Source organism: Rasamsonia emersonii (assembly GCF_000968595.1).
Source record: "Rasamsonia emersonii CBS 393.64 chromosome Unknown ctg1118621762452, whole genome shotgun sequence".
In the NCBI taxonomy this organism is placed as follows: Eukaryota; Fungi; Ascomycota; class Eurotiomycetes; order Eurotiales; family Trichocomaceae; genus Rasamsonia; species Rasamsonia emersonii.
Genome location: NW_013562538.1, coordinates 1 through 25401, shown reverse-complemented (window position 1 = coordinate 25401; position 25401 = coordinate 1). Strand labels below are relative to the sequence as shown.

The following is a 25401-nucleotide window of genomic DNA, read 5'->3' as shown; positions in this document are numbered from 1 at the left end:
CTCACAGAGCAATCTACCAGAGGCAGTCTGCATGTGAATAGCCTGCCTGGATGACACTTGGATACCCTGAAAACACATGTGACCGAACATCATTTGTTTGCGCTGCTTGATGATTTATTCATTCGCGACCAACCAACCACTACCCCGTACCCTGGTCAATGCACTAATTAATCTGATATATGTATAATATAGTATAGTTTCCCCCCACCCCCCCCCCCCCCCTTCCCCTGTTTTTTTTTATACCCATCGAAAAGAAACCCCCTGATCTCCTTAATCTATCTCTTTTTCATAATAGCCAATCATCTGCGGGGCGTACATTTACTCTATTTCATTCTGTTGTACCCTGTGCCCTTTGCCCTGCGCACTTTTGTAGAGGGATATATATTGCGAATATAGTTGCTGTAGCTAGTTGTGAAACAATAACAATGAAATAAATAATCACCATTTGCTTGTACACAGTCGTTTTCATTATAGATATGTAATGGCATATATCCACCTCTCTAACCCGAATTACAAAGAGCGCTTGCTCTCGACTTAGCCTCCGCCAACGGAGCAGAAGCAGCCTCTCCAACCTGCAACGCGATGCCCATCCCAACCGCTTGGTGCCAGATGGTGTGGCAGTGCAGGAACCACAGCCCGTCGTTGTTCAAGGGCATGCGCAACACCACGTAGCCCATCCGGGGCACGTACACAGTATCCTTTCGGACCGGGTGCAGCGTGTCCAGCGGCGCGCCGGCGGGGACGGCCACGGTGGGATTGAAGGGGTTGTATGCCTCGTAGCGACCGCTGGGGGAGCGGTGGGAGGAGAGGACGTAGAAGTTGTAGCCGTGCTGGTCGGTTGATGATCACGATAGATTAGCTTAGTCTGCCTCTTCTTCTCCCATCTTCCCGCCCCCTTTCTTTTTCAGTTGATATTTGGTTCGCACTCACCAGATGAAATGGATGCCCCCTATCGTCGAGGTTATTCAAAACGATATCCATCCATTGCCCTTCCCCAGACTGGGTCGCCCATGGCACATACGTCTTTTCCTTTTGCGGTTGTTTCTCCCACTCACTCCGATCAAGCGCCAGGAGTGGCGGTGCCTTGGCGTCTTCAACCACCCAGGACGTGCGATTCACGAAACCCTTGGGGATATTTCTGTATTTGGCGAGGATCTCGATCTTGGTGTACAACACAAACGTCTGTGTGGGTTGTTTCTGGGGGATATCATCCGCCGTCATCAGGACGGGGCCGGTTATGTTTCCCAAACTGAGGAAGGGTATAACATGTACATGTATCGATTCTGTTCGATTTGCTAGTGATGCACTCTGTGTGGATGGTAACCACGAAATGGGAAACGATTGAATCGGAGTGAGGGCAAAGTTTTTGAATTTCAAATGTCTGCACATGCTCAGTACACACACACTTTGTCTTAGTCGAGACGTTTGGCCCGGTTGACTGGATAATGGTATACATACTCTTGATCTAGGGCGACGGTCAACGTCGACTCTCTATCTCGGGTGCTAGTGCTACCAGCGCGCTCTATGATGATGTCCATTCTCTCGCCTGGATAGAGAATGCCAATGGATTCAGTACGGGGTGTGTCAGCCACAGTATTCCCGCCATCTACTTGGATCAGCTTCATTTCAGTCCCCGACATCGATAATGTGAATCCAGCCAATGCTCTATCAAAGGCAAAGCGTTAGTGCACAGACTCGGAAGTAAGTGTTTCTCAAATCGACTAACCCCGTATTGACGACCTTCAGTCGAGAGCGCCCGTCGTTGAATTTCAGCTGCGGTACCGAAACCTGTTCGCATTGGACCGGTCGCGCCGGAACAGCCATCGAGCAGTTGAAATGGCCTTCTCCATTGATAAGAAGAGAGTCCGGAGCGGGCTGGGCTCAGTTCATATCAGCAAGCGGATTGAATCGGACAAATACACTTCTCACAAGACTAACCTCAATGCCAAAGTTCTTCCAGTCCAGGTAGTAATCCAAGACCTCGTGCGCCTGCCGATGATACCAATCGCCGACGAGAAGTAGCAGTTCCCGATCGTACTGATAGGTCGACATCTCGGATGTGCTCTGCGCAGCAGGACGGTGTACCACCAGGCCGCCATAGAGGCCATCGACACGCTGAACTCCGGAATGTGCATGATACCTGGGTGAGTCATCACGAGTCGGCGTGCTGTTGAACACGATGTATGTACAGTACAAGCCTTACTATGTGTCGACATACCAGAAGGTGCCAGCCTGGCTATCTTCAATCTGGAAGCGATAGGTAAAGCTCTGGGATTTGCCGATTGCGCATTGAGTTAGTCCTACGACTCCATCCATTTTCATTTGCTCCTAGAAAATATTAGTAATTATTTACCCTGGGATCAAAACACGTGTCTCAGATGACTGACCTCTCGTGGAGAGCCCATGCCAGTGGATCGCCAAGTCTTCGTCATCTTCCAAAGAGTTCTGCACCTCGATCACAAGCTCGTCTCCGGATCGAGCCTCAATCGTAGGGCCTGGAAACTGCCCTGTCAAGTTTCAATTTATTTAGCCTTGCGCCAGTTTTACCACAATCGCACTGTACTAGCTGCACGATGTGAGCTCACCATTGACCAGGTAGACCTGCTTTGTGACGCCGTCTGGTGCACGTTGACCGAGCGTGATGTTCCACTGCAGTCGAATGGTCCTGGCATCACGAAAGACATGCTGCTCCGGATGCAGCACGGTTGCGAGACCGTCCTCCTCTTCTGCTGAGGCAAAGTTGGTCGTCGATCGAAGGACCCAAGGAGGAGGAGACCTTGGCCGAATAGTATGCACCGTAGAGACCGAATACCGTCAGGAGCAGGACTGTGCCCGCAAGAACATGAAGTCTGGTCGCATTTTTGGGATCCAAAGTCGACGATTTGAAGAAGGACATGAGCTGTCGCAGCAGAGTAGGAAGAGGCATTATTCTTCCTCGTCTTCTCAATTCATCGAGAAGAGCTGGTGTCCTGATTACTGCAAACAGGATTTTTTTTTTCGTATTTTCTTGTCCTATTTGCTATTTATTGCTCCAGCTCGATAGACAATCCAGACCGTCGAAGTCTGGATATGTAACTGCCTGCTCAGGTAGGTGTTTGTTTTGCCAAGCTAGGGTGATCAGACACGTCTGGACGTGTGGGGAGGATCATCCAGCGGGATCACTTGGCTCTGTCGTGCTGGATGAACAAGATGGATGCGATGGGGACTGACAGGGCATGTGACGGACTGATTGGCACACCCGGATCCTCCCCGGATGGCAAGGTGCCAGCGGGGATCCATTGCATTAAATTGATTACATTGCATCCTAGAGAACAGCCATCCTTGCTCTCCGTGTCGCTGGCACAAGACTAACTAACGACTAGCTACCTCCCCAGCAGGGAGGTGACATCCATGTTACTTGCCTACTTGCCCTGTTAGCTCTTCTCGGTGTGCTGCAACCGATCGATGCCGGCTAGCAGCCCACGTGCCAGGCGGAGAAAGAAAGAGTACTATCTGGGTGATGTAACAAGTCCAGACGATATAAGATGGCTGGCTCCTCAGGTATTCAGCTGCCTCGCAGTCGACAAGTCTGGCCTTTCTGATATCTGATCGAACAGTATGCGTCCCAACAGCGTCGTTGTGGTTGCGGCCTCCCTCGCAACCGCCGCTTCGGCCGGGTCGCTGAAGGACATCAAGCATGTCGTTCTCTTCATGCAGGAGAACAGAGCCTTTGACCACGTTAGAAGACCCTTTCCTTGACCGTGTGGATTACCAGGTTCTGACATGTCCAGTATTTTGGAACCATGGCCGGTGTCCGCGGTTTCGCTGACCCGAACGTCCAAGTCAATCCGGATGGACACAGCACTTTCCAACAGTAAGTAGGTCAATTAATATCCACAAATTCCGCGCCAGTAGTTGATGCTTATGTACATGTTAAACTGGTCACTCCTGCCGAGAGCAATGACACCACCATCCTAACACCCTGGTATCTCAACTACCTGGGCGGCGACTGGCGCAATGCCACGCAGTGTATGGGCGCGGGGGACAACAGCTGGCAGGCCATGCACGCCGCATACAACGGTGGTCTGGTCAACCAGTGGGTGGCAACCAATACGCCAGAGCTGGGGTTATTTCAGGAGAGAGGACATCCCGGTTCACTTTGATATTGCCGAGGGATGGACCGTGGCTGACATGTATCAGGTGTGTCTTTGCCTTCCGCTGACAAAAGAAAAATAAAAATAAATAAAAGCCATGCTGATTAGTCGAATCTACAAATTTAGGAAGCTGTTATGGCAGCCACTGATCCGAACCGTGTCGTCTGGATGAGTGGGACGGTGAACAATCCGGGCACTCCTAACAACCCTGATGGGGAGGGTGACATGATTCTCGACAACAATGCCACACCTGGTAAGTACGATATGACCCAGTATGGGAAAGATATCTAGTATTGATGTGTATATTCCCAGGTTGTGAGGAACCTCTTCTCAATTGTTATCCGTTCCCATGGAAGACGATCCCAGAATACCTGGAAGAAGCCGGGGTGACTTGGCAGGTGTACCAGGACTTTGACAACTTCGAGGACAACATGCTGGCGTATTTCGTGCAGTACCAGAACTCCAACGCCACCTCTCCGCTGACCATCCATGGTAACTCCTACCCGGGACTGGCCAAGTTCTACGCGGATGCCAAAAACGGCACACTGCCCCAGGTTATTGGATTATAGGCCCGGCTGAGTTGTCAGAGCGTTCCCCCTACTTGCCCAGCGATGGCGCCTGGTTGCGGAAACAGGTGGTTGATGCTGTGATCAACAGCCCTATCTACAATGAAACGGTCTTGATGATCAGTTACGATGGTAGGAATATCGTATCGAGAGGCGTTTTGCATCCCGTACCAACTTGTGTCTAGAGGTCGGTGGCTTTGGAGACCATGTCGTGCCCTACCATGCTCCAAATGGGACCGCAGGTGAATGGATCGAAGATCCGTATGGAAGTGCCGGGTACACACCCATCGGACCAGGTGCGTCTACACATATATCGATACAGGGTATTGTGACATGTGCTTAAAGAGACAATATCATAGGCTTCCGGATTCCGTTCTACATCATCTCTCCATGGACCCGCGGTGGCCGGGTGTTCACAGAGCATGCCGACCACACCTCGCAGATCTTGTTCTTGGAAGCATGGCTGGAAGCCTTGGGATACCAGGGCGTTCAGAGCAAAGAAATTCCGCCGTGGCGGCGCGAGCACATGTCGAATTTGGTGAATGCCTTTGACTTTGACAAGGTGCGATCTCTCTATATACTATATAGATAATCTATATAATCAACCTATCTAACCTGTCGTTGTTACTAGCCCGACTACTCACTCCCCAACATTGCGGCGGCAATCCCCCCTCTGACCGAACCCCTCAACTCAAGCGAGTACAGCGGCAACTTGAGCCTGGGCTCTCTGACAGGCAACTACATCGGCGCGGCCAAATGCCAGGCGCAATTCCCGCAGACGCAGCCGCCGGTGCCGTACGGACCGGCCAACGCAAACGCCAACCTGACGCTGCTGGTGGAGGAGGGCTTCAAGCCGGTGCGCGGCGCCCTGACAGAAGGTCGGTACCTGACCTTCGAGACGGAAGGCCTTGCGCTGGCCAACCAGGACAGCAAGACCGTCACAGTCACGCCAGCGACAGCCCAGCACGACGACATCCGGCAACAGTGGATTATCCACGAGCTCGAAGCTGGCAGCAACACGTTCACCATCCAAAGCGCCGTGGACAGGCAGTACATCGCCTCCTCGTCTTCTCCCAAACTGACCAATTCGTCTGATGCCGCACAGGCGTTCACCATCATATACGAGAAAAACGGCCTTTACCGGCTGCAAGTGGGCGCGAACTCGACGTACCTGAGTGTCCAGAATGGTGTTGATGGGACGGTCCAGTACGGCAACAAAATTGGCAAGTTTGAAATCTTTAGCGTGACCTATCACTGATTATAGGCACTCGTCCTGAGTGTAGTACTCTGGACAGCGGATAGATACTCCCTAGATGGAATATACATCATACATGTGCATACTCTATCTGGGTCTCCTTAGACCCATCGCCGCCATTGGAGACCGCCCCTGCTGACAGTTGCATTAACTGTTAAGGTTGTTGTTGGACGGAGACAACAAGGATCCTGATTGGTCTGTCTTTGCACCGCATCTTGACGAGCAGCCATTCAAGTTTCCCTATTTATAGATTGACAAATCCGACCAATCAGGTGGTGATGCTGGTTTGTTGCTGTTGGCACTAGGTATCCAATACTGATCACGATCCAGCCACAATAATCAAGGTTGTTTGAAGACAGGAAACGAAATGATTCCTTCATTCAGTTTTATATTCGCTCCTGATAGTCGTCTTGCTCTCTATGTGGGAAGTAAGTTTCTTCTCTTTCTTTTTTATGCAAAAGAGGTCTTAAGGTGTTAGTTGCATCCAGGTTAGTATTCTGTGAGAGTGGATGGTATATTTACCCCTTATCTTGAACTAACTTCGTATTAGGTATTTATTGCTTTCTGTCGATCAACCAACCGCTAAGCCCTGCGGCTGAGTAGATGTACTAATTAACCGGCCCGCAGGGTTCGACTTCAAAAATAAAAAGGACTTCTCTTCCTCACCTGCCCTGGATTTCTACTCTTTTTTCATTCTTGGTGATGAGCAAAGAAATGAAAAGTTGAAAGACGGCGCGTAGAGAGAGGGAGAGGGAGAGACCGCAGGAGGAACTGGAATATCGACCGTGGATCGCGGGAGCTGAATAACAGTCGCCATATGGCGGCGGACTTGACTTGCGATGTCAAGTATGTGGACTGGACCATTGTTTTTACCTTGCATCAATCACATATTGATTGATTGGTATATAGCGATGAAGAGGCCCAGACAAGTCTAAACCCGTCGGAAGAACCCATTCTCAAAGAAGCTCATGGCCACCACGATGGACCTTCCAAGGACCATCAAAAAGCGGCCGACAACAAAAGAAACCCTCAGAACGGCCCAAGATGGTCTGGGACTATGGGTCGAGAGTATTCCTGGATTTCTTCCTGCTGCACAGCATCCCGATCGGAGTCGCCATCGCCCTCATCGTGATCAACATCAACGGCAACTACTACACCTACAACGCCACCTGGATCCCCACGCTCCAGTTCGTCGCCAAAGTGCACGAGCTGCTCATGCAGGTGTCCATCGTCACTGTTGCGGTCGCCTATACCGGCCGACGCCCATTGCCGTTCGGCGCCATCTTCTTCGCTTACCAGGTCACCCAGATGAGCTATCTGTGGTCTCCCGAATTTCGGGCCGCGGTGACGGCCTCGGGGTGGCCGGCCTTCGTGAAGGTCCCATTCTTGCTGTTCGTTGCCTTCAGCACTCTCCTCGCTGCGGCCGTGGGCCTATCCAGTGCGATCGCCATGCAGCCGCGGCCGGTCAATTTCACGCTGCCGGACTACGGCGTAGCCTTGAATGTCACCAGCGACATCCTCTACCCGACTGTCTTGCGTTCGACCAACTTCTCATCCGTCGATCCAACGGATGACTCCGATCCGTATGATGAACGCTTTACCGAGACGTCCCCTGCCTCGGGGTGGGAGTATCTGGCATACCTGCCCCCGCTGGAAGACTCGCAGACCGGCGTCCAGCCCAAGTCTGTCCCGAACAAACAATTTGGCGGTATGCTGCCGGAAATGATCATGCCGGATGTCTACTCGTCCCAAATGGCCACATACACTCCCCGGGCGGGGATCGATTCGGGAATGGAGCCGGAGGTGACCCGATCAATATACGTCCAGTACGCGCCCAACAGCACAATTGTTACCGTTCAACATGTCCCCGTAGCCCTTGCTCTGCAACTTGGCATTGAAATGTATGCCGGGAAACTTGTGTACGGTAAACCGGAATTGTACGACGAAGCGATGCCGATGGTCATCGATGCCAGGATTGACATGCCTCAGGCGTACGCCAGCGCCTACTGTGTGATGAATACCATCAGGGACAAATATGATGAAGATCCGATCAACTTTCCCACCACCTACATCGCCGGGTGCCACGGGAATGACTGTCCCTGGAACTCTGAACCGTACGGCGAACCGACCCATACCCTGAACCCGCCTCCAGCCACGGTTGCGTATACGGCCATCAGCCGGAGAGAGATCTTGGAACAGGCACGGCAGAAGCCCGAGGGGCGGATTATCTGGATCGACGATGTGGCTGTGACGAGTCCCGTCAATGGGACGGCGTTGGGCGCCATCGTCGTGCAGGGTGACTTCTGTAGCGCAAATCAGACCAACCTGACGACGTCGGCATGCCTCGTGGGAGCACAATGGGCCAACACGACCACCTACATGCATAATATCCCAGGAAGCGGGATGCACACGGGACTCGTGGCGCAAAACCTGCTGTCTCCGGATGACCTCGTCACGGTGCCTCGCTGGACGCAGCAGCCGTCGATCTCGATGAGCAAAACGTGGGCAGAGCAGGGGTTGAACCCAACCACGAGCATTAACAACCGCACCGTAGCCGACATTCTGCTGGGCCAGTTGCCGCTGACGAGCTATATCTGTCCTGTCGGAGGAGATTTCCTGCCGAACTACTACCAGCAGGACGCGGCCATCACCCACTCGTCCAACGGCTGGGGGCGTCCGTTTCTGCACGAGAGACTCATCGCAGCCCTGGTCGCAAACGGGCTGTCGCACGCCGCAGGAGTCGTCGAGCTGTGGACGCTTACCGGAGGTGGTGAGAACGTCTAACAACCCAACCCAACCGGCGTGATCCTGCCCATCCACGGCTATCTCCCAGGAACATATGCCTGGATAATAGACGGGATCACAATCAAGGTAGCATTAGCGATCCTGTTTGTGTACTGCGTGTACGCGGTAGCCTATGCGTTATATTCTGTAGGCACGATGAGAGCCTCGCACACGTGGTCGACCATCTCGGGACTGACGGCGCTGGCGATGAACTCGACACCCAGCGCCGAACTCAAGAATACGGGCGCGGTGATCGAGCACACGGAGACGTTCAGGAAACTGCTCAGTGTGCGCGAGACAGAGGTCGACGGGCGGTTGGAGTTGGTGTTCAAACGAGATGAAGATGGGAAGGGGCCGTATCGACGAGTTGTTCGGGACAAGAAGTACTCTTAGGAACTGTCAACGTGTACTGTACTGTGCATGACATAACATACAACTAGACGACAACAGACTACAATTTATTTCTCTAATTTGGGATTATCAGTAACATGATGAAATGCAGAGTCTATATCAACATGCAGTGAGGAAGGTTTGTTAATCCTTTGTTAATCCTCCATTTTTGTTTTTTTTTTCCCCTTCTGTCATTTATTTATCATTTTTATTCTATCAGGCTTGATTGGATCGTTGTAGATCGAATTGCTTCGACTCGACTCGATTGTAGGATATATCTATATAGATAGATAGTATTCGTACAAGTATTTTTTTTTCGTTCTATGTGCACCAACCAGTCTGACTGCTGTCTATGGTAACCAACCGCATGAATTTAATAATGAGAGTTGTTTTCCGCAGAATATTCATCATCATCCAACTCGGATATTCGTTCACTCGTTTTTTCCTCCTCGTGGACGCCGTCGTGTAGTGACGATCGAATTCGAATCTCGCCTGTCATGATCTTGATACCAATCAGCATGCCTCTTGCAGCATCCTCGCGTCGACGGAGGCCAACTGGACGGGAACTGATAGCGCTTCCTGTTGCGGAATGTGCTGATAATGTCCTTGTCCATGTCGTCGGAGTAAGGATAGGACTAGCTGTTATGGACTCCGGTGATGCTGGCGACAGGAGAGTTTCACCTTCGCAGGCGAGAGCAGGTGCAGAAGAGTTCGCGATCGTCGTCGCGCATCTTCCTTTGCGGTTTGGGAGATTGTTGACAATGTCAATCTCAAACGCACGGTTGAGAGGAAGCTCCATAGAACATTCGACGGTGGAACGATGGTTGGTGCTGCATTGATCGATTCGAACCGTTACTGTACATTCTGATCGAGGGACTGAAAATTGTGCACCCATGATGGATGTGAGATATCGCATGAACGATGACGTAGGGAGCTAGGTGACACGATCAGCAAAGAGATGTGATATCCAATGCATCCTTGAAAGCTTCAAAGAACAACCCTCATTGTCGATGGATAATCCAACCCCTGAGCTTCACCATCAATGAGATGGATCCCAAATGAAAGCGTCCAGGAGTCGGAAACCGCGGATGAAAGAATTGACAGTGAAAGAACGCTCTAGCTCCCAGTTGGCGATTGTTGACAGGAGGTCTCTCTTTGTTCAAAAGGACACCCGAAGACTTCAGTAGATAAAGACTTCGCGACAATCCTTTGATTGTTTTCACTACGTATCTTGACGCGTCTCCACACCGGAAAATAGCGCTCATAAAGCCAGATATATTGTTGAATAAGGGCTTACGCTGCGGTCAGTTCGGCAATGCGCTTTTCGATTTCTGGTACCGCGCGCAGCTGGAGGTCGAGCTCCTCCTTCTCACTAGAAAAGCATTAGCTTTATATTCTCGCAGAGATAATGACATAGAAGGAAAAGTTGCTTACTCTTCAAGCTTCAGTCTCCTTTCCCAGTTCAACCCGGTGAAAATATAGCCACCCTGACCGTCAAACTGCAGGATCTTCTTGTGATACTTCCACAAGCTGCGACGGTGAGATACCGTCATCAGCGTAATACCGAGTCTCTTGGCGGTCTCATACATGACTTTCTCGATCTCCAATGTTACTGATGACGTACACTCATCGAGAATGGCGAATTTCGGCTTGTGGTAGAAAAGCCTAGCCATGGCGATCCGCTGCTGCAGCCCCGCTGACAGAACGTCCCGCCACTCCTCTTCAGCGTCCCATCCTCCTGGGCGATCGACAATCGATGATATTTCTAGGATAGATAGGATTTCAAGAAGATCCGAATCAGTGACACCCTTGGCCCGCATTTCGCGAACGCCGTCCGGATAGATCACCTGCTGGCGAAGTGTCCCACGAGACAGATACGGTCGCTGGGGGATGTAGAAGATGTCCTCGGAGCTTGGTTTCTTGACCGTGCCTCCATAGACAGGCCACAAGCCACCAAGAATGCGGAACAAGGACGATTTCCCGCAACCATTAGGCCCAACGATCAAGAGATGGTCACCGGGATGCACAGTAAAGGAAAGCTTCCGGACAAGGACGTCGCCGTTGGGCGAGACGATTGGAACGTCGATAAACTCGATCGATTCGCTCTCCACCACAGTTCCCCGGCCAGCGAGGACTGCTGCATTTTCGTCTGTCGAGGCCGACGAAACCAACTTCTTCTCGAACCGTCCAGCTGCCACGTCCTCCATCACGTCCAGCAGAGAGGAAACCCGCGCGGTGTGCCCCGCAAGCTCGGAGATCTCCTTGTAAGAGAACATCACACGGCCAAAGGCATCCGACGAAGAGAGGAGCAATCGCCGATTGGTGACAAAGCCTGTCACATGTTAGAATTACTCCCGTCACCTTAGATTGCGAGACAACTTACTTTCCGTCCTATCCCCCATTGTCTTGCCGACCTGGCCAGGAATCTTAAAGAAGACTGGAATACTGCATAGAATAAGCCCCAGAGCACCCCAGAAATATTTGATGACAAAGTCTTCCATGAAACCATGGTACAGCCGCCGGCGCAGGATGCGGTTCACATGCTTGATCAGCGTGAAATAGCCCTTATCCAGGTTGTCTTTCTCCGCCTCGTGGCCGCGATACAACGCAATTTCCTCACTGTAGTCAATCAGTCTCGTGTGCTGGAACCTGAACTCTCCCTCCAGCCGAGCCTCATCAGCGACGTATTTCCCGAACGGCGGCGTCAGCATGCGCATCACATTGGCCGACAGCTGGACCAAAAGACTCATCAGGAAAAGACCCTCCATCCCGACGTTTTGAGAAAGCTTGTAATTGTAGATGATCATGTCCAGGATGGGCTTCGCCAGGTTCGAATACAACTCCGCCAGGCTGTCAGAGAAACGGGAGATGTCGACGGTGACGAGTTGATCCGGGTTCTTGATGCGATCGTCCAGAGCCGAAAGGGCGTAGAAGGTCATGTTGGACAGGTATTTGTCATGCACGTGGTCGGTCAAGCGCTTCCTGTACTGCAACGCCAGCCGACACTGGTGGTATGAGAGCTGTCCCAGGTCAGCCAGATTTGAACACCACACCAGCTAGTCTGTTATTTCGCACTTACCATGGAATTTGTAAAGGTCGAGGGAATGGCTACTGTCATCCACCACACGAGACCAGACAAGAAGTCCTTACCCTTGCCACGGACCAGGTTGCTGACCAGCCTGCCGTCGAGTTCAGCGACATACAAACTGAGCATTGTCCGCAGCACGAGGAAGATGCTGTGGCTGATGAGCAGCCGAAACTCCTTGCTGCGCCAGCCGGGTATCACGATCTTCAGAAGGCGAAGCAAGTTTCGCAAAAACTCGCGATTCAGCTCGACCCTCTTCCTGGTCGCGCCCGCGCCTTCGTCACCGAGAGTGCTGGTCCCTGGCCGGGCCCGCAGCTCTTCTTGTCGCTGAGAGGCGGCCTTTTGCTCTGCGATGGCATTGCGAATGCGGTGGGCGAGCGCGAGGAAGAGGGCGAGGTAGACAGCGCGCGAGATGCGGGTGCGGTGTCTAACATACAGGCCCGTCAGGTGCGAGACGATCTGTCGGATGGAGCGCTCCGGAGGGAGCAGCTTGGATTGCGCAGCCATGGTAGCACTCAACAAACGAGATTTCCAGAGGCAAGGTCATCGACGGGCTGAGAGGAGAAGACCTGCCGCGTCATTTGGCAGAATGGCGACAAGAAAGGAATAAACCTGGACCGAAATTGATGGTGGCAGGACACTCTGGTGCCGCGTTGTGTTTTTGACATGTGAAGCTGCCGCAGCTGATCCGGTCTGGCAGGCGGTTCCCCCACAGCCGAGGATAACAACTCCTGGGGCAGCAATGAATATCAGCACCACCCTGCCTGGTGGCCCCCATTCCCATTATTTGGTTGATAAGCCTCAGTTACCATTGTGCAGATTGATTACCCAGTTTTTATGAGTTACACCATGGATTCCAAACCCAACCTTCCAATGGAGCAATCACGTGCCGGAATAATATAAGGCACCCCAGCATGCGGGAGATGACGTAACCCTGTGGACTAACTAGTTACAGAGCATTGATGATTATGATAAATATAATCATAATGGCCGACATCAACAGGAACATCAATGGACACGTGGACAGAATGAAAATGCCGTATGTAGATCTCTGTTGTTCTTTCATTACAGTTGAATAGATTCCATCCTACTGCAAGATGGTCAAGACCTGCACGAGAAGCAACCGGATGAAAAGACCGTCTGTCACATGCATGGATGTACCCATCTATATGGGAGAGAAAGTGTTCGAGATCTCAACAAGAACTGAAACAAGTGGATCCTCGAATCGACAGATTCTGTAAGATTACACATAGATGAGATGAGAATACATAGACCACAAAGAAAACCAGATTGGTATCGGTGCAGTAGCCAAACCAGAGTCAGGGTTGCTCTGCTAGGAGAGCTGCGGCCATATCAGAACCCAAAAAAAAAATCAAACCCTTGCAAACCCCAAACGCACAGTCGCAACATTTACAATAGACCCAGTCATCTCTCATTACAAAAGTCACATATCATCACAGAGCAGCATACAAAGACGCTCGGAACATCACCAACAAGGGAAAGTGTACAGGTGACCTCGATAGTGCCAAAGGGACTGCAGATGCCCGCGGAGTATCGACCGCAGCATCAACTCCCCGGACACATCAGAGGCGAAGCAAACCCAGACACGGCAGAGGAGATGAATCCAATGCCACCAAGAAAATCCATTTCGTTGTTCGAATGGATGCGCGCACCTACGAGGTGTCTTCTCCGGCTTGGGGCTCCTCAGAAGCCCTTGCCTGATGGGTGACTATCGTCTGCCAAAGGGGGGCGCAGCCCCCCGTTGATCTGAGCGGCGATCTGGCTTTCCTTGAATTTCTGGAATGCCTCCTGGTCTTGCCGCTGGATGATCCAAAGTTCTTCGACCGTGGATCCCAGTTCTTCAAGGGCCTTGTCCGGGCCCACGCTCTCCACGCGTGAACGGATCTCGTCTCCGCGCAAGCTCTCCAACTTCTGCCGTAATATAGCAAGGCGAGTCTCATCCGGGACAGTGGACAGCCCATCGGCAGACGGTCCCAGAGAGGAATCGAGTAAATCCCGACGCAGATTCTGACCGATGCGGTGAATGTGGCCTTCTTCCGAGGTGAGAGCCCGAGAATGGAGGGAGGTATTCGACCCACTGCGTGATAGGCGAACGGCGTATTGATCCGTGTCTTCCTCATCGATTGCAGTTTCGTCGACAGCGGTATCAGCCGGAACACTTCCAGCCAACAAGGACTGATCTTGAACGTCCTCACTAGAGTGTTGGGAGCCGACCTCTCCACCAGCCGTGGACCCAGTGGGAGGCCCAATTCTGGTCTCAGGGTATTCGTCTTCGAATCGCTGGATAATCTTCTCCAGCGTGACGTCGAGAAATTGGAGACGTCCTAGACGCAACTCGTCAGCATGAAAAGAAGAGGGGGGGGAAGGCCTTTGACATGAGGAAACTTACGATAATTATTATCATTGCCGGCTTTGTCTTCCCGGACAAGAGCCGATTGAATCCTCGCCCGAATGTTCCGTGCAGAACCCAGCAGGTTTATGGACATGTCACGGGGCTTCTTGGTGCTACCGAGGGAAGATGTAGGTCGATGCACAGGAGTCGATCTGCCACTGGTAGGCCGAGACAGATCGCCCAGTTCACGATAATGGTGGTCGACATTACCAAGACAAACTCCCAGTGCTTTCACAACCCCGGTGCCACCAATGACATAGTCCTCATCCGGAGCAGGCTCAATTTCGGTACCATCACATAGCGTTCCATCAACCTGGCCCACGATATGCTGGAGAACTTCTGGAACCGGAACCTGCGATCGGGCAGCAGACGCATCGTCTGAACCCTTCAGTTCCTCGAGGGCACCGAGATTCCGCAGGGAATAGGCCACAATCTGTGATGCCAACGCCTTGACGACTTCGCTGCTTTCTGCGCTGGGAACTTCGATGTCCACAGCAATGATGGTACGCGAGACGCGTACGGCAGCCATCAGGGAGGCATATACGGCGCAAGCCTCCTCCTGACTCGCAGGGTCAGTCGCCGACGTCAAGCTCACGATTTTTGGATTCTCCAGAATGTTCAGGTGACAGAGACTAGGGCACTCTGGGAGGACCTCGGCAAGCGCGATCGCATGATCGGGCGAGAGATTGACGTCCGCCAAATGGATGCGTCTCAGGAAAGGCATCTTAGGAAGGAATCTCCTGAGCATGGATAACGCATCTGGCTGCGTTGAAAAGAGGTCTGGGTTATGCGAGAGATCGATGAATCGCAAGTTCGGTAGACGAGGTAACGCTTGGAGAAGCGGAAACATGGCAGCGGGATTCAACGAGCAATCGGCCAAACTCAGTGCCATGATAGGGTTATTGTCGTTTATTGCAGGGAGAAGGACATCCATATGGTCTCTCAAATCGTTCCCACCCAGGTCAAGCCCCTCGCACGTCCCAGATCGGAAATACCGAGCGACATGTTCGAGTCCTTCGCGGGTCAAGTTGTTGTTGGCTAGCCCCAATCTCCTCAGTCCAAAGGAGATCGCGGCATCACAGATCTTTGCCACATCGTCCGTGGACGGCATGCACTCGCTGAGCAGCAGTTCCTCCAAGCGGTTCCCGCCGAACCGGTTTGCGAGTGCACTAGCCAGCGTAGAAGCGATATCTGTCGCAGGCTTCGCAGACCTGACCGCAGGTCCATTGGTGGCCGCCGGCGCCTTTGGAAACGGAATGCCGGAGAGATCAATGGCCTTGATCGACTTCGACAAATGGACAAAGAGAGCGATATGACGCCAGCCTTCAGGACCAATCTTAGGGTTGTTTTTTAAAGACAACTTCTCCACGACCCCAAATCCGTCCTCCTTGGCTGCAGATTGATTCTTCTTTGTCGATCTTCGGTGATTCCTCGCTTGCTCCATCGTCTTGGTCGAAAGGAGGCCTGCCAGGATTGACCGGACACCCTCATCGGTGAGAGCACAATTTTCGAGGATTAGCTTTCGAACAGGAACAATTGCAAGCCAGTCGCTGAATGTGATGATGTCCTGTAGTGTCATGGGGAAGTCCGTGAGATCTAACACCGGAACGGTGCCTGGAGTTTCCACCAGCGTCGAGGATTGGGAAGTCATCCGGTCAACGAGCTTCTTCAAAACGGGAGTTTCACGAAGTTGGCAACAGCGTCGGTAAATTCGGACTGGATCAGTGGTAGGATGGCTTTGCCCTCTTGAATGGGAGCCGCCCGACGTTGACGCTCGGGAATCATCGTCAAACGTCAATTGTAATGGCACAGTGCCGTTTGCCTCAGCCTGCCTTCGTTTCCGTTCTTTACGTTCCTTTCGCTCTTCCTCCGACCGTTTCTTTTTCTCTTGTTTCCTAGTGGGCTCCTTGACCGGACCCTCTGTCTTGTGTTCGCCATTAACGGATGCACCCTGCTTGGTCTCCTTTCCGGCACCTTGCTCGCTCTTTCCTTCACCGGGGCCGACGTCTGGTGATTCTTCAAAGTCGACCCATCGCCTTTGTCTTTTGACTTCTCCGATTTTCTAAAGGACAGCGTTTTAGGATTCTGGGATTGATTGGCGTCGCGCTGTCCATCGTTCGTGTCATAGTCGTCCTCTCTGGGAGAGAATCCGGCGATTTCTACATCCACACAGAAAGCCACACGCTTCAATTTCGCCTGATTCAATTCGGGAACCCTGCATCGGTCGCGATTGGGGTCGATGTTCATCACGCGACGTTGACAGACTGTACCGTTATTTGACCCCCTCCCCAGGCCAGCATTTCCGGACGACAGCTTCCGAAGAGCGTTTTGAAAGAACGACGGATTCTTTGGTGAGCTAGACGTGAAAGGATTCGAGGAGTCATTGTTCCTCTCGTCCTTGTCTTTAGGGGAAAAAGCGGCACCGAATGGATTATACTGGTCCAATTTTGTCGCCGGAGGACTCTGTTTTGGATTTGGGGGGCTCTCCTTGAAATTATTTTGGGACGGTGGCGTAGATCCGGAGGAGAATCTCGAGCTCAGGGACGAGATCCACGAATTGCGCCTGTTTATCGGTATAGCCCTTGGCGCACTCCCCTTGGAGGTGGCATTTGAAGTATTGGATGCCTTCTGTTCTCCGGCATTGTCATTTTCGGTCCCAGATTTCACATCTAATGGCGTGTTTTCGCGATGGCTTTCTGTCGAAGAAGACCCGGTGATGGACTGTTCCGATCCGGATGTCGACCCGGTGCCGCCAGCGGACTTCCCTTGCGACTGCTGCTGAGGCGACGTCTCAGCATGTCCGTTTTGTTTCTCGGCAATTGTTGACGAGGCAGATTTCGTTCGAGATAGATGATCTGAAGTCGACGCAAGGAAAAATCAGTATCAGCAAAAGCTGAAGCTTCTACAAAGAAATGAAGTGCATCGAGGTTGGAAGCTGGCTGAACGATGCATACCTCGATGAGAATGATGAAGCCAACTCACATCCACGCTCTCAACAGCCTCCATTGCGTACTCTGACGGTAAATGAAAGGCGGGTAATAGTGAGAAGACGGCAAGGGAAGCTGAAGTCTCCGGGAGATCGCTGGGGGAATGCGAGCGGAGCGCAGGTGACGTTATTCCTTGCCGATCCGCATCCTCATGTGGCACCTAACAACGTAGAGGGGCGCAAGAATGAATGATATATATAATCTGTATGCTTCGAATATATATCCTTTCCGCCAGAAATACAAAAAAAGAGGCCAAAGAGGCCAAAATAAACGAGACGGAGTATAGACTGTCGGTGGGTCCAAAGTTTGCTCCTGCGCCGGAGAATCGTCACTGATGCTGCAGCAGCGGCCGTTCCGTCATCGGAGGGCGGCGGAAGGAAGCGAGCATGGTCTTGATGCGGACGCGATGGGAGGATGTCGATGGCAAGATGAAAGACAAAAGACGAGGACAAAGAAGGGATGATATTCTGGGGCAAGCGGCAATGCAGCGATGAGAAGAGAAACAGGGCTAAAAAGGCTGAGGCGGCTGGTGGGATCACCAGGCTAGGTCGGACCTTCCGTACGCCTACAGAGACCAGGACGGAGTCCGGAGGAGCAAGAAGCTAATAGTCCTTGGGACCCAACTCGCGGCAACGGCCTGACTGGCCGGAGAGGCTGGCTGGGAGGGGGAAGTCCCAACTGGGTAACCAGGTCGGTCGTCAGGTGGTGGGTGGCGTTCCAGCGTTCGGTGGGCACTGGCAGCCCTGCAGGTGGCTACCTCCTTGGGTAGGGGGAATGGCACTGGGAATAATGCAGCGATTGTCTGACTCGTGCCTCCAAATGCCACAATCCACCTTTCTCTGCTTCCTGCAGCTGCTGTCCGACGCTTTACATAACGGAATGGGCACGATGCGAGCTGTGGAGGCAAGAATACTGTGACCTCTAGCTTTACCACGGACTTAGAGCTATTAGCACAGTATCTATACTCGAAATATTCGGTACAGTGTCTATATGCTCAACTGTGGCACTCTGTAGGTAGCTTATGCAGTCAAATAATTACTACGAAGGGGAGAAAGGGCACTCTCCCGACTTTGAGAACCGCATCTATGGGATCTCCTCTCCACTCGACCCCACAATCGCGATCTAGGAACGCCCTGCCTGCACTGCACCAAGGCGCAGCAAGCACTCTATGAACATGCACAGAACGTTACACAGCATTCAGCTTGGCTATGCTATTTCCTTCAATGATGAAACGACATATTTGTTGATGTAATTGTACTGCATTGGACTCGACGCTGTGGGACTTAAGTCGTACATAGTTGGCACTTTGCCGTTGCACGTGTACCACCCGCTTCAACCAAGCTCGGTCACGAGACCATTGCGTCTCCCCCCGGTGTGCCGGGGCACAGCCTTGGAATCCATCGCTTGAGGGGTTATTAGCTAGACAAAGTGCACGTGCAGATAAAATGCAGAACGATGCCTTAGCTTAAAATTCCTGAGGGGAAAGGATTGCCCCAGCTAAATGACTGGTCACGCCCAATACTGTACCAGTACTTCCGTACTAGAATCTAGTTTTGTGGGGTCACACAATGCGAGTCCCCTGTAAGGCGAAACCCAGGGAATGAATACTCTAGGCCCTGATGGCGTCTACGCGACTATGAAATACTTGTGGGCATTCTACGAATCCACGAAGCATATTCGGGCATTCGATTCAGAACTGGTTGAACTGATGCTCCCTTGGTATACCCGAACTATTTGCTCCGAAGAAACCCATTACATGACATAACGCTGATCCCATGATCCATGACGCTGATACAGGAAATTAGGACATCATACGACATATCGAAGAAACCCGCTTTTTTGTTTTGCAATTTCTGAGACCTGGTGTCTTTGCTTTTTCTGGCCACTAGGAATATTGAAGAAAATGGGCAATTCTTGAACCTGCCACTTAACCAGCCAGTTGGCGGATCTTCTCCTGCACACGAGCCTTCTTGACCTCGCGAGGCAGCTTGGGCGTGCGGTACTTCTTGCTCTCCTCCTTCCACTCCTCCTTGGACTTCTTCGGGCCCTCCTCCGGGTCCTTCCTGAACGGGTCCTCCCGGATCTGCTTGTGCGCCTCGGCGTAGATGTCCTCGAGGTCACCAGCGTCGATCTCGTCCTCAATGTACTTCTGGAACTGAGAGTGGAAGCGCTCCTCATCATCGTCGGCAAGGGTCTCCATGTACTCCGCAACGTGGCCACCGAAGATGTACTTGCGCAGAACCTCGGAGTCGAGCTCCTTGGTTTCAATGTCGTAGCCAGGGAAACGGCTCTCCGAGTGGGGGATGTAGAGACCACCGTCAGAGGCACCCTTCATGGCACCAAAGACACGGGCACCTGTGGAGGTACGGGCAAGACCGACATCAAGGAAGACCTTGAAGGGACGGCGGGTGCCCTCGTCGGTCTCAACAGCCTCAGTCAGAGTGTACTCTCCATCAGGCTCCTCAACACCCTTGAAGTCCTCATCCAGACCAAGCTTCTTCAGGGTACGACGAGCCAGCAGGAGACCGGTAGCATAGGCAGCAGCCCAGTTGGTAAGACCGTGCTTGATGCCATAGCGCTTGAGCTCGTGAGAGTAGGCGCTGGCGAAGACCTTGTCACCCGAGATCTCGGCAGTCACGATCTGAGTGATGATGTCCCGGTTGGTGAAGCGGACAACCATGCGGTACTTGGGCGCGCCATACTTGTTCTTGGCCTGGGTGATGAGGCGCTTGCGGGCGTAGTAGTCGGTCTTGCCTTGCCGGCGGCGCTTGTACTTGGTCTGGAAGCGACTGCGACAGCATTAGCAGCAGATCTCATGGAATAAGGGATCGAGTAAAGCTCACCTGTAGTACGCGCTGTTCTTCACGAGCTTGTGGAAAGGCTGCAAAAAGAATCACACGAGTCAGCAATTTGCGCTTCAGAAGACCCCCTCCATCCGAAGCATCTTGCAGAGACCCGTAAAATTGCAACAGAAAGAATTTTGCAGAGAGGCATATCAGCCATCTGCAGATGCAGTGAGACTCACCATCTTGACGGTTGTCGAGGAGACAAGGACTGAAGCCTATGTGTTGTCGACGGTGGCTGCGTGGACAAGGAAAAAAAGTTGCGACAAGGGAATTGTGCGGGACGAATTTGTGCGGGCGCGGCTTCGCTTAGCGCGATGGCCATCCAAAAGCGGAGTTGACATCCGGGTCGGCCACGAGCCCCAAGCAAAAAAATTAGGGTGGGTGACGAACAACAATTTTCGCCCAAGGAACCGAGAATTCGAGCCAATAAATTATAAGACATAGTGAATCCTTTCTGGAAAGATACTGGAGCTGCTCTGGAATAATCCCCGAAGAACAGTACCAAAGCTCATCGCAAGAAGCCCCTCTGATATCCGCAGTGGTGCATGCAATCCCGCCCAGCGAACGGATTTATGGACTATACTAGTAAATACAATACAAGGCTTCTGATTGAAGGTTAAAATTCGTTAAGCGTATACAAGACGCTTTTCTAAATCTACAATTTAGGTCTATCTTGGCTCTCCAGCAATGGGATGCCAGTTATCTGTTCCAGTTCCTTGACCGCGTCCTGTGTCCTGCCGAGGTTTACTTTCAACGTTCTCATCCCCGCCTTCTTCGCCGCCTTCAGATTTTCTCCAATGTCATCGAGAAAGAGGACATCGGAAGGGCGGATATCTGTCACTCCTCGGCTGGTTGAGTGTTCCTTTATCGTCTTCAGCGCGAGCTCATATATCCTAGGGTCTGGCTTTCTTAGGCCAACATGTGCGGAAGAAATGAAGAAGTCGAACTGTGATCTGACTCCAGATGCATCCTCGTTGTAAGGATGTCCTTCGGGAAAGATTGCCGTATTTGATAGTGCACCGATCAGGAATTGGCCCGAAGCTCTGAGCTTCTTCAGCGCAGGAAACATGTGTGGATCTGGTTCGCGAGACACTCGCATCATCTCCCAAAAGAGTGATTCCCCGTCGACCTCAGGCACGGGAGGAAGAGATTCTGATGTCTTCGGGGGATTCTGTTTTCTGCGAAGACGCTCGTGGAATTCCTTCCAGAGCTCTGGCCTCCGGAGATCCTGGCTGAAGGCTGAAAAGAAATCTGCATCCATCTTGATCTCGCCTCGCTCCAGCTTATGCCAACTGCCATTGGGCGCAGTCCGTGAGATGCTGAAGTTCACCCATCCTGGTGGGATGTTGTTTGCGAGTTCGTAGTCTAGAATCGCTTGGAATGGCGAGCACACCTGAAGGTCTGTTAATTTATTTGTTCAATTTCTCACCATTGGTCTTGGTGCAACTCACACAAACTCCGCCAATATCAAACAGGAGAACCCGAGGGCGCTCGTCTCCAGCCATTGCGAGTGCAACTCAAGGTAGGTAGAGTCTAGAGCCGCAAACGATTCAAATCTTCTTTTTTGTTTAGAAGAATTGTAATGTATGCTTTTGGAGCGGCAGTATGAGATTCGGACCCTATTTGTTGGTCGTTGATAGCCAGATATATATTAAAGTTGCCGAGGTTATCTGGGAAAGGGCTTATTTGACAACATCGAAAACCCGTGCACAGATGTGATAATTGTTCTTCAAAGAGCGGGGTGAAATCTGAATAGGACCTCATTCGACATCTCGTGCTGCAACATCAAACTTCCATTCGACTGTCCACAGCTGAACTCCGTCGAAAGCAGCTCGACGACGACCCCAGAGCCGATGACCGTGGCTCCAATTGATGGTTGGATCCTCAGCCAACGGAGTGGGGCCGGTTGCTATCATCACGTGATCAGTTATCGATCGCAAATCGCAGCCGCCACGCGGAAAGATCATCAAAGACGCGTACTGTCCAAGATGTGAGGGGTTCCGACATGCAAGATCATGGAGGCTTCGCGAACGATTTCAGAGTTGAAGTCTTTATTTATTAGAAGCCAGGTCCAGATCCTGACTGCAGCTCTCGCGCCCCAGGAGGGTTGGAGGGACTATGCTCCGGATTCGGAAGAGGATCTCAGCGAGAAGGTAGTTGAGGAAGCTTTACAGAAATGTTGGTACAGAGACACCAGATTACTCTTGATTCTCCTTTTGTGATTGTTTTAACTAATTTATGCAACAGTAAATACGATATTAAGACAACACAATCGGGTCGTCTACTCCAACCAAGCAATACATCATGTCGCGCGACAGATTGAAAGTCTATATTGGGATACCATCAAGAAAGATGCTGCCAATCCGGAAAGCAATTTGACTGGAATTGAAGTCGGAGCAGATCTGTCAAATCATCTGTAGGCATCCTACCCTTTTATTTTGGAAATTCGCTTAGACTGGGTATGGACCGGCGCTGATGTTGCGTCTAGAATTATTGAGAGATTGCCTACCGAATGGCAAGCAGAAGATGTCGGATCCGAGGAACGACGAAGGTAATACATTATTATTTAATCAATTTCCCCTCTTTGTTTACTAACGCCTGTTTAGATATGACCAATTACGCAAGAGGCTCATTGAGTTGGATGCTAAGCGACAACAGCAACGACGGCGACTGGCCCAGTATAAGCAGCTTGAGGCACTCTTGGAGCCTTTCAAAGATCCACTGAAGAATATTCAGCCAAATCTAATCACCAGAGATGGTGAACTTACTCAGGAACTGGACAAGATGAGAATATTGGTCGCGAGGGTGGCTGGCCGGCTCAGTCAGGGCAGGGAGATTCAGCGGGAAGACCAGTCAGCAATGGTACCTTCGACAGACCCTGACCAGAAGCTCGCGGCTGTGCTGGATATGACTTGAAAAACGAATGATAGACTTGTTCCCATCATTCCGTTATTATGATGTGCCTTCGGTCTGGCCCATAGCCACTTCTCCTTTCCCTCCGCCAGGGAGATATATTATGAACCCTTCATGAAACCCAAGGAATGCATATTTACTTTCAGCATCCTTGGGGTAAACAAAGGATTCAAGCAAATAAGTGGATAGGAAATCTTTCAAGGAATCACTGTTCTCACTTCTCAGACACTAAGAATTATTGTCGTAAACTGTCTATGCTGGCGAAAGCGTGCAGCCCCTCTTTACTAGGTTGTAGGCATTCTTCACTAGCCACCACAAGTGAAGGATGTGATCCATTCCATTTGTGGATTTCACTCTTCCCCTGCACCCTTTCATCCCTGTCCATCCTGCCTGCTATCAATATTCCTCTCCAGGCAGGCGGTCAGCTCTGCACGGACCACCCACTGCCCGTGACGCTAAGCTCGGACCATGACTCTCCAGACTCCGGCGCTTGTCCCGATTGGGACTGCGGCAGACACGGCGGCTGGTCTGATTCGCGGGGACTTGGAGACAGGCGAGTCCACGGGCATCGAGATCAAACATATCGAAGACAACCAGGGTGCTGAGAAGACCAGCAACCCCGTCCCTCCACCCTGCCGTTTTCGTGTTCACCGGCGTCTAAGGTCTCTCGTCGCTGCTGCTGACATCCTCAAAGTTCGAAAGGCGGTCTTGGGACAGCCAGGGGACGCTGACAGGGAAGCGGAAACTCCCCTGATTCCGCGTCCTGAAGGCCGGACTTCCACCGCTGTTATCGACGACGACTTCTGTCGTGAGAGTATGTCCTCGAATGGTGCTGGAATGCCTGGTTTCATCGACAACTCGCCTAACTCTTCAAGCATGGCCAACATGTCTCGCCAGACGCCCTCTCCGTCGCCTCAGCACGGCATTTCCCAGCCCAACGGTGGGGGAGGAATGTCTGCTGGGGTTCCGATGAACGCGGGTCACCAGATGGATCTCAATCATCTCTACGAAATGGTCGTTGAACTCAGCGATGTGCTGAAGCACAATCGTGAGATGACTCGTGGTATTATCAACAGTGCCGAGGAGATCATGGTATGTATTTCCCGTTCAACACGTCTAGCTTCTATCTACATTTTTTTTACCAGATTGGAATGATGAATGGATGGATAGCTGACTTGTGGATCAGCGTCGCTCCACCGCGGAAGGTGCGAGTCCCAACCTGCAGCAGGTCAACGGCGAAATCAGCGGTACGTCTAATGTGAGGAGTAGAGGTGATGGCGACGGACTGACAGATGCAGCTGCCCGTATTGCTGAGCTCGAACGCGCCCTCGCGAAAGAACGTCGTCTTAACGAGCTCCTGAGGCGTGAACAGGCCGAAAATGCCAAGCTGATTGGGGAATTCGAGGCGACGTTGGGGACCATCGTTGAGCAGATTCGCAACTATTGCCAGAACAACAACATGCAGTTCCTTGCGCAGAAGCGCCACTACAATAATCTTCTCCAGGCGGAGCGTGACGCCCACCTGGCGAGCCGTCTTGACCGTGATTACTGGCATGCCCAGACGATGAAGTGTGCTGAAATGATTCGCACCGCCTACCGCCTGCGTTGCGAGGAGGACGACCTCCCGACTCGCATTATCTCTGGACTCCAGAACGAAGTTCGTGCTTACCGTAGCGCCCTCGGTATGGAGCCGGAGAAACCGGAGGAGGAGTTTGGTTGGGAGTACCTCAAGAATCTCCCGCCCAGTGTGGACTAAGCGGCTACAATGAGACAATTGAGTTCATGACCTTGGTGTGGCGAAGCAAGTGGTTAGCCAACCATCTCTTTCATCATCTTTTTTTTTTTGCTTTTTTTTTTCATGGATAGGCGTCTTATGGGGGGGAACTTTGGCGTCCTGACTTACGACGGAATGATACCATTATGCATAATCAGGTTGTCATGTAATGTACTTTCATTCTAGTTTTTATGGCCTTTTTTAGGTACTGCCGAGGTATGCAGTAATGAATCTGGGTGCTGATTGGATGGTTGG

General features: G+C 51.8%; 8 protein-coding genes across 8 annotated transcripts; 3 read left to right on the top strand and 5 right to left on the bottom strand.

Annotated features, from left to right (window-relative positions):
- Positions 1-500: 500 nt before the first annotated feature.
- On the bottom strand, positions 501-2432 carry T310_10247 (Laccase-2; the record flags this gene model as incomplete). Its single annotated transcript, XM_013467332.1, has 7 exons — positions 501-830; positions 931-1381; positions 1459-1665; positions 1727-1875; positions 1939-2167; positions 2219-2328; positions 2388-2432. The coding sequence occupies 7 exons, from the start codon at positions 2430-2432 to the stop codon at positions 501-503; spliced, it is 1521 nt and encodes a 506-aa protein (XP_013322786.1).
- A 1350-nt stretch (positions 2433-3782) lies between these two features.
- Positions 3783-6557, top strand: T310_10246 (Non-hemolytic phospholipase C; the record flags this gene model as incomplete). Its single annotated transcript, XM_013467331.1, has 9 exons — positions 3783-3853; positions 4008-4179; positions 4260-4386; positions 4446-4687; positions 4836-4995; positions 5059-5261; positions 5331-5905; positions 6285-6382; positions 6505-6557. The coding sequence occupies 9 exons, from the start codon at positions 3783-3785 to the stop codon at positions 6555-6557; spliced, it is 1701 nt and encodes a 566-aa protein (XP_013322785.1).
- A 441-nt stretch (positions 6558-6998) lies between these two features.
- On the top strand, positions 6999-9131 carry T310_10245 (uncharacterized protein; the record flags this gene model as incomplete). The annotated part of the gene is made up of 2 exons (XM_013467330.1): positions 6999-8724; positions 8809-9131. 2 exons carry the CDS (start codon positions 6999-7001, stop codon positions 9129-9131), a joined length of 2049 nt encoding a protein of 682 aa, XP_013322784.1.
- Positions 9132-9501: 370 nt separating this feature from the next.
- On the bottom strand, positions 9502-12720 carry T310_10244 (ABC fatty acid transporter; the record flags this gene model as incomplete). Its single annotated transcript, XM_013467329.1, has 5 exons — positions 9502-9958; positions 10426-10500; positions 10563-11460; positions 11512-12148; positions 12208-12720. 5 exons carry the CDS (start codon positions 12718-12720, stop codon positions 9502-9504), a joined length of 2580 nt encoding a protein of 859 aa, XP_013322783.1.
- Positions 12721-13917: 1197 nt separating this feature from the next.
- On the bottom strand, positions 13918-17632 carry T310_10243 (Cell wall biogenesis protein Mhp1; the record flags this gene model as incomplete). The annotated part of the gene is made up of 4 exons (XM_013467328.1): positions 13918-14558; positions 14624-16688; positions 16790-17481; positions 17581-17632. 4 exons carry the CDS (start codon positions 17630-17632, stop codon positions 13918-13920), a joined length of 3450 nt encoding a protein of 1149 aa, XP_013322782.1.
- Positions 17633-19540: 1908 nt separating this feature from the next.
- T310_10242 (60S ribosomal protein L5) lies at positions 19541-20641 on the bottom strand (the record flags this gene model as incomplete). Its single annotated transcript, XM_013467327.1, has 3 exons — positions 19541-20402; positions 20457-20494; positions 20639-20641. 3 exons carry the CDS (start codon positions 20639-20641, stop codon positions 19541-19543), a joined length of 903 nt encoding a protein of 300 aa, XP_013322781.1.
- Positions 20642-21114: 473 nt separating this feature from the next.
- On the bottom strand, positions 21115-21964 carry T310_10241 (Microsomal epoxide hydrolase; the record flags this gene model as incomplete). The annotated part of the gene is made up of 2 exons (XM_013467326.1): positions 21115-21852; positions 21911-21964. The coding sequence occupies 2 exons, from the start codon at positions 21962-21964 to the stop codon at positions 21115-21117; spliced, it is 792 nt and encodes a 263-aa protein (XP_013322780.1).
- Positions 21965-22474: 510 nt separating this feature from the next.
- Positions 22475-25128, top strand: T310_10240 (uncharacterized protein; the record flags this gene model as incomplete). Its single annotated transcript, XM_013467325.1, has 6 exons — positions 22475-22637; positions 22707-22875; positions 22948-23010; positions 23066-23321; positions 23853-24464; positions 24559-25128. The coding sequence occupies 6 exons, from the start codon at positions 22475-22477 to the stop codon at positions 25126-25128; spliced, it is 1833 nt and encodes a 610-aa protein (XP_013322779.1).
- Between the last annotated feature and the right edge of the window lie 273 nt (positions 25129-25401).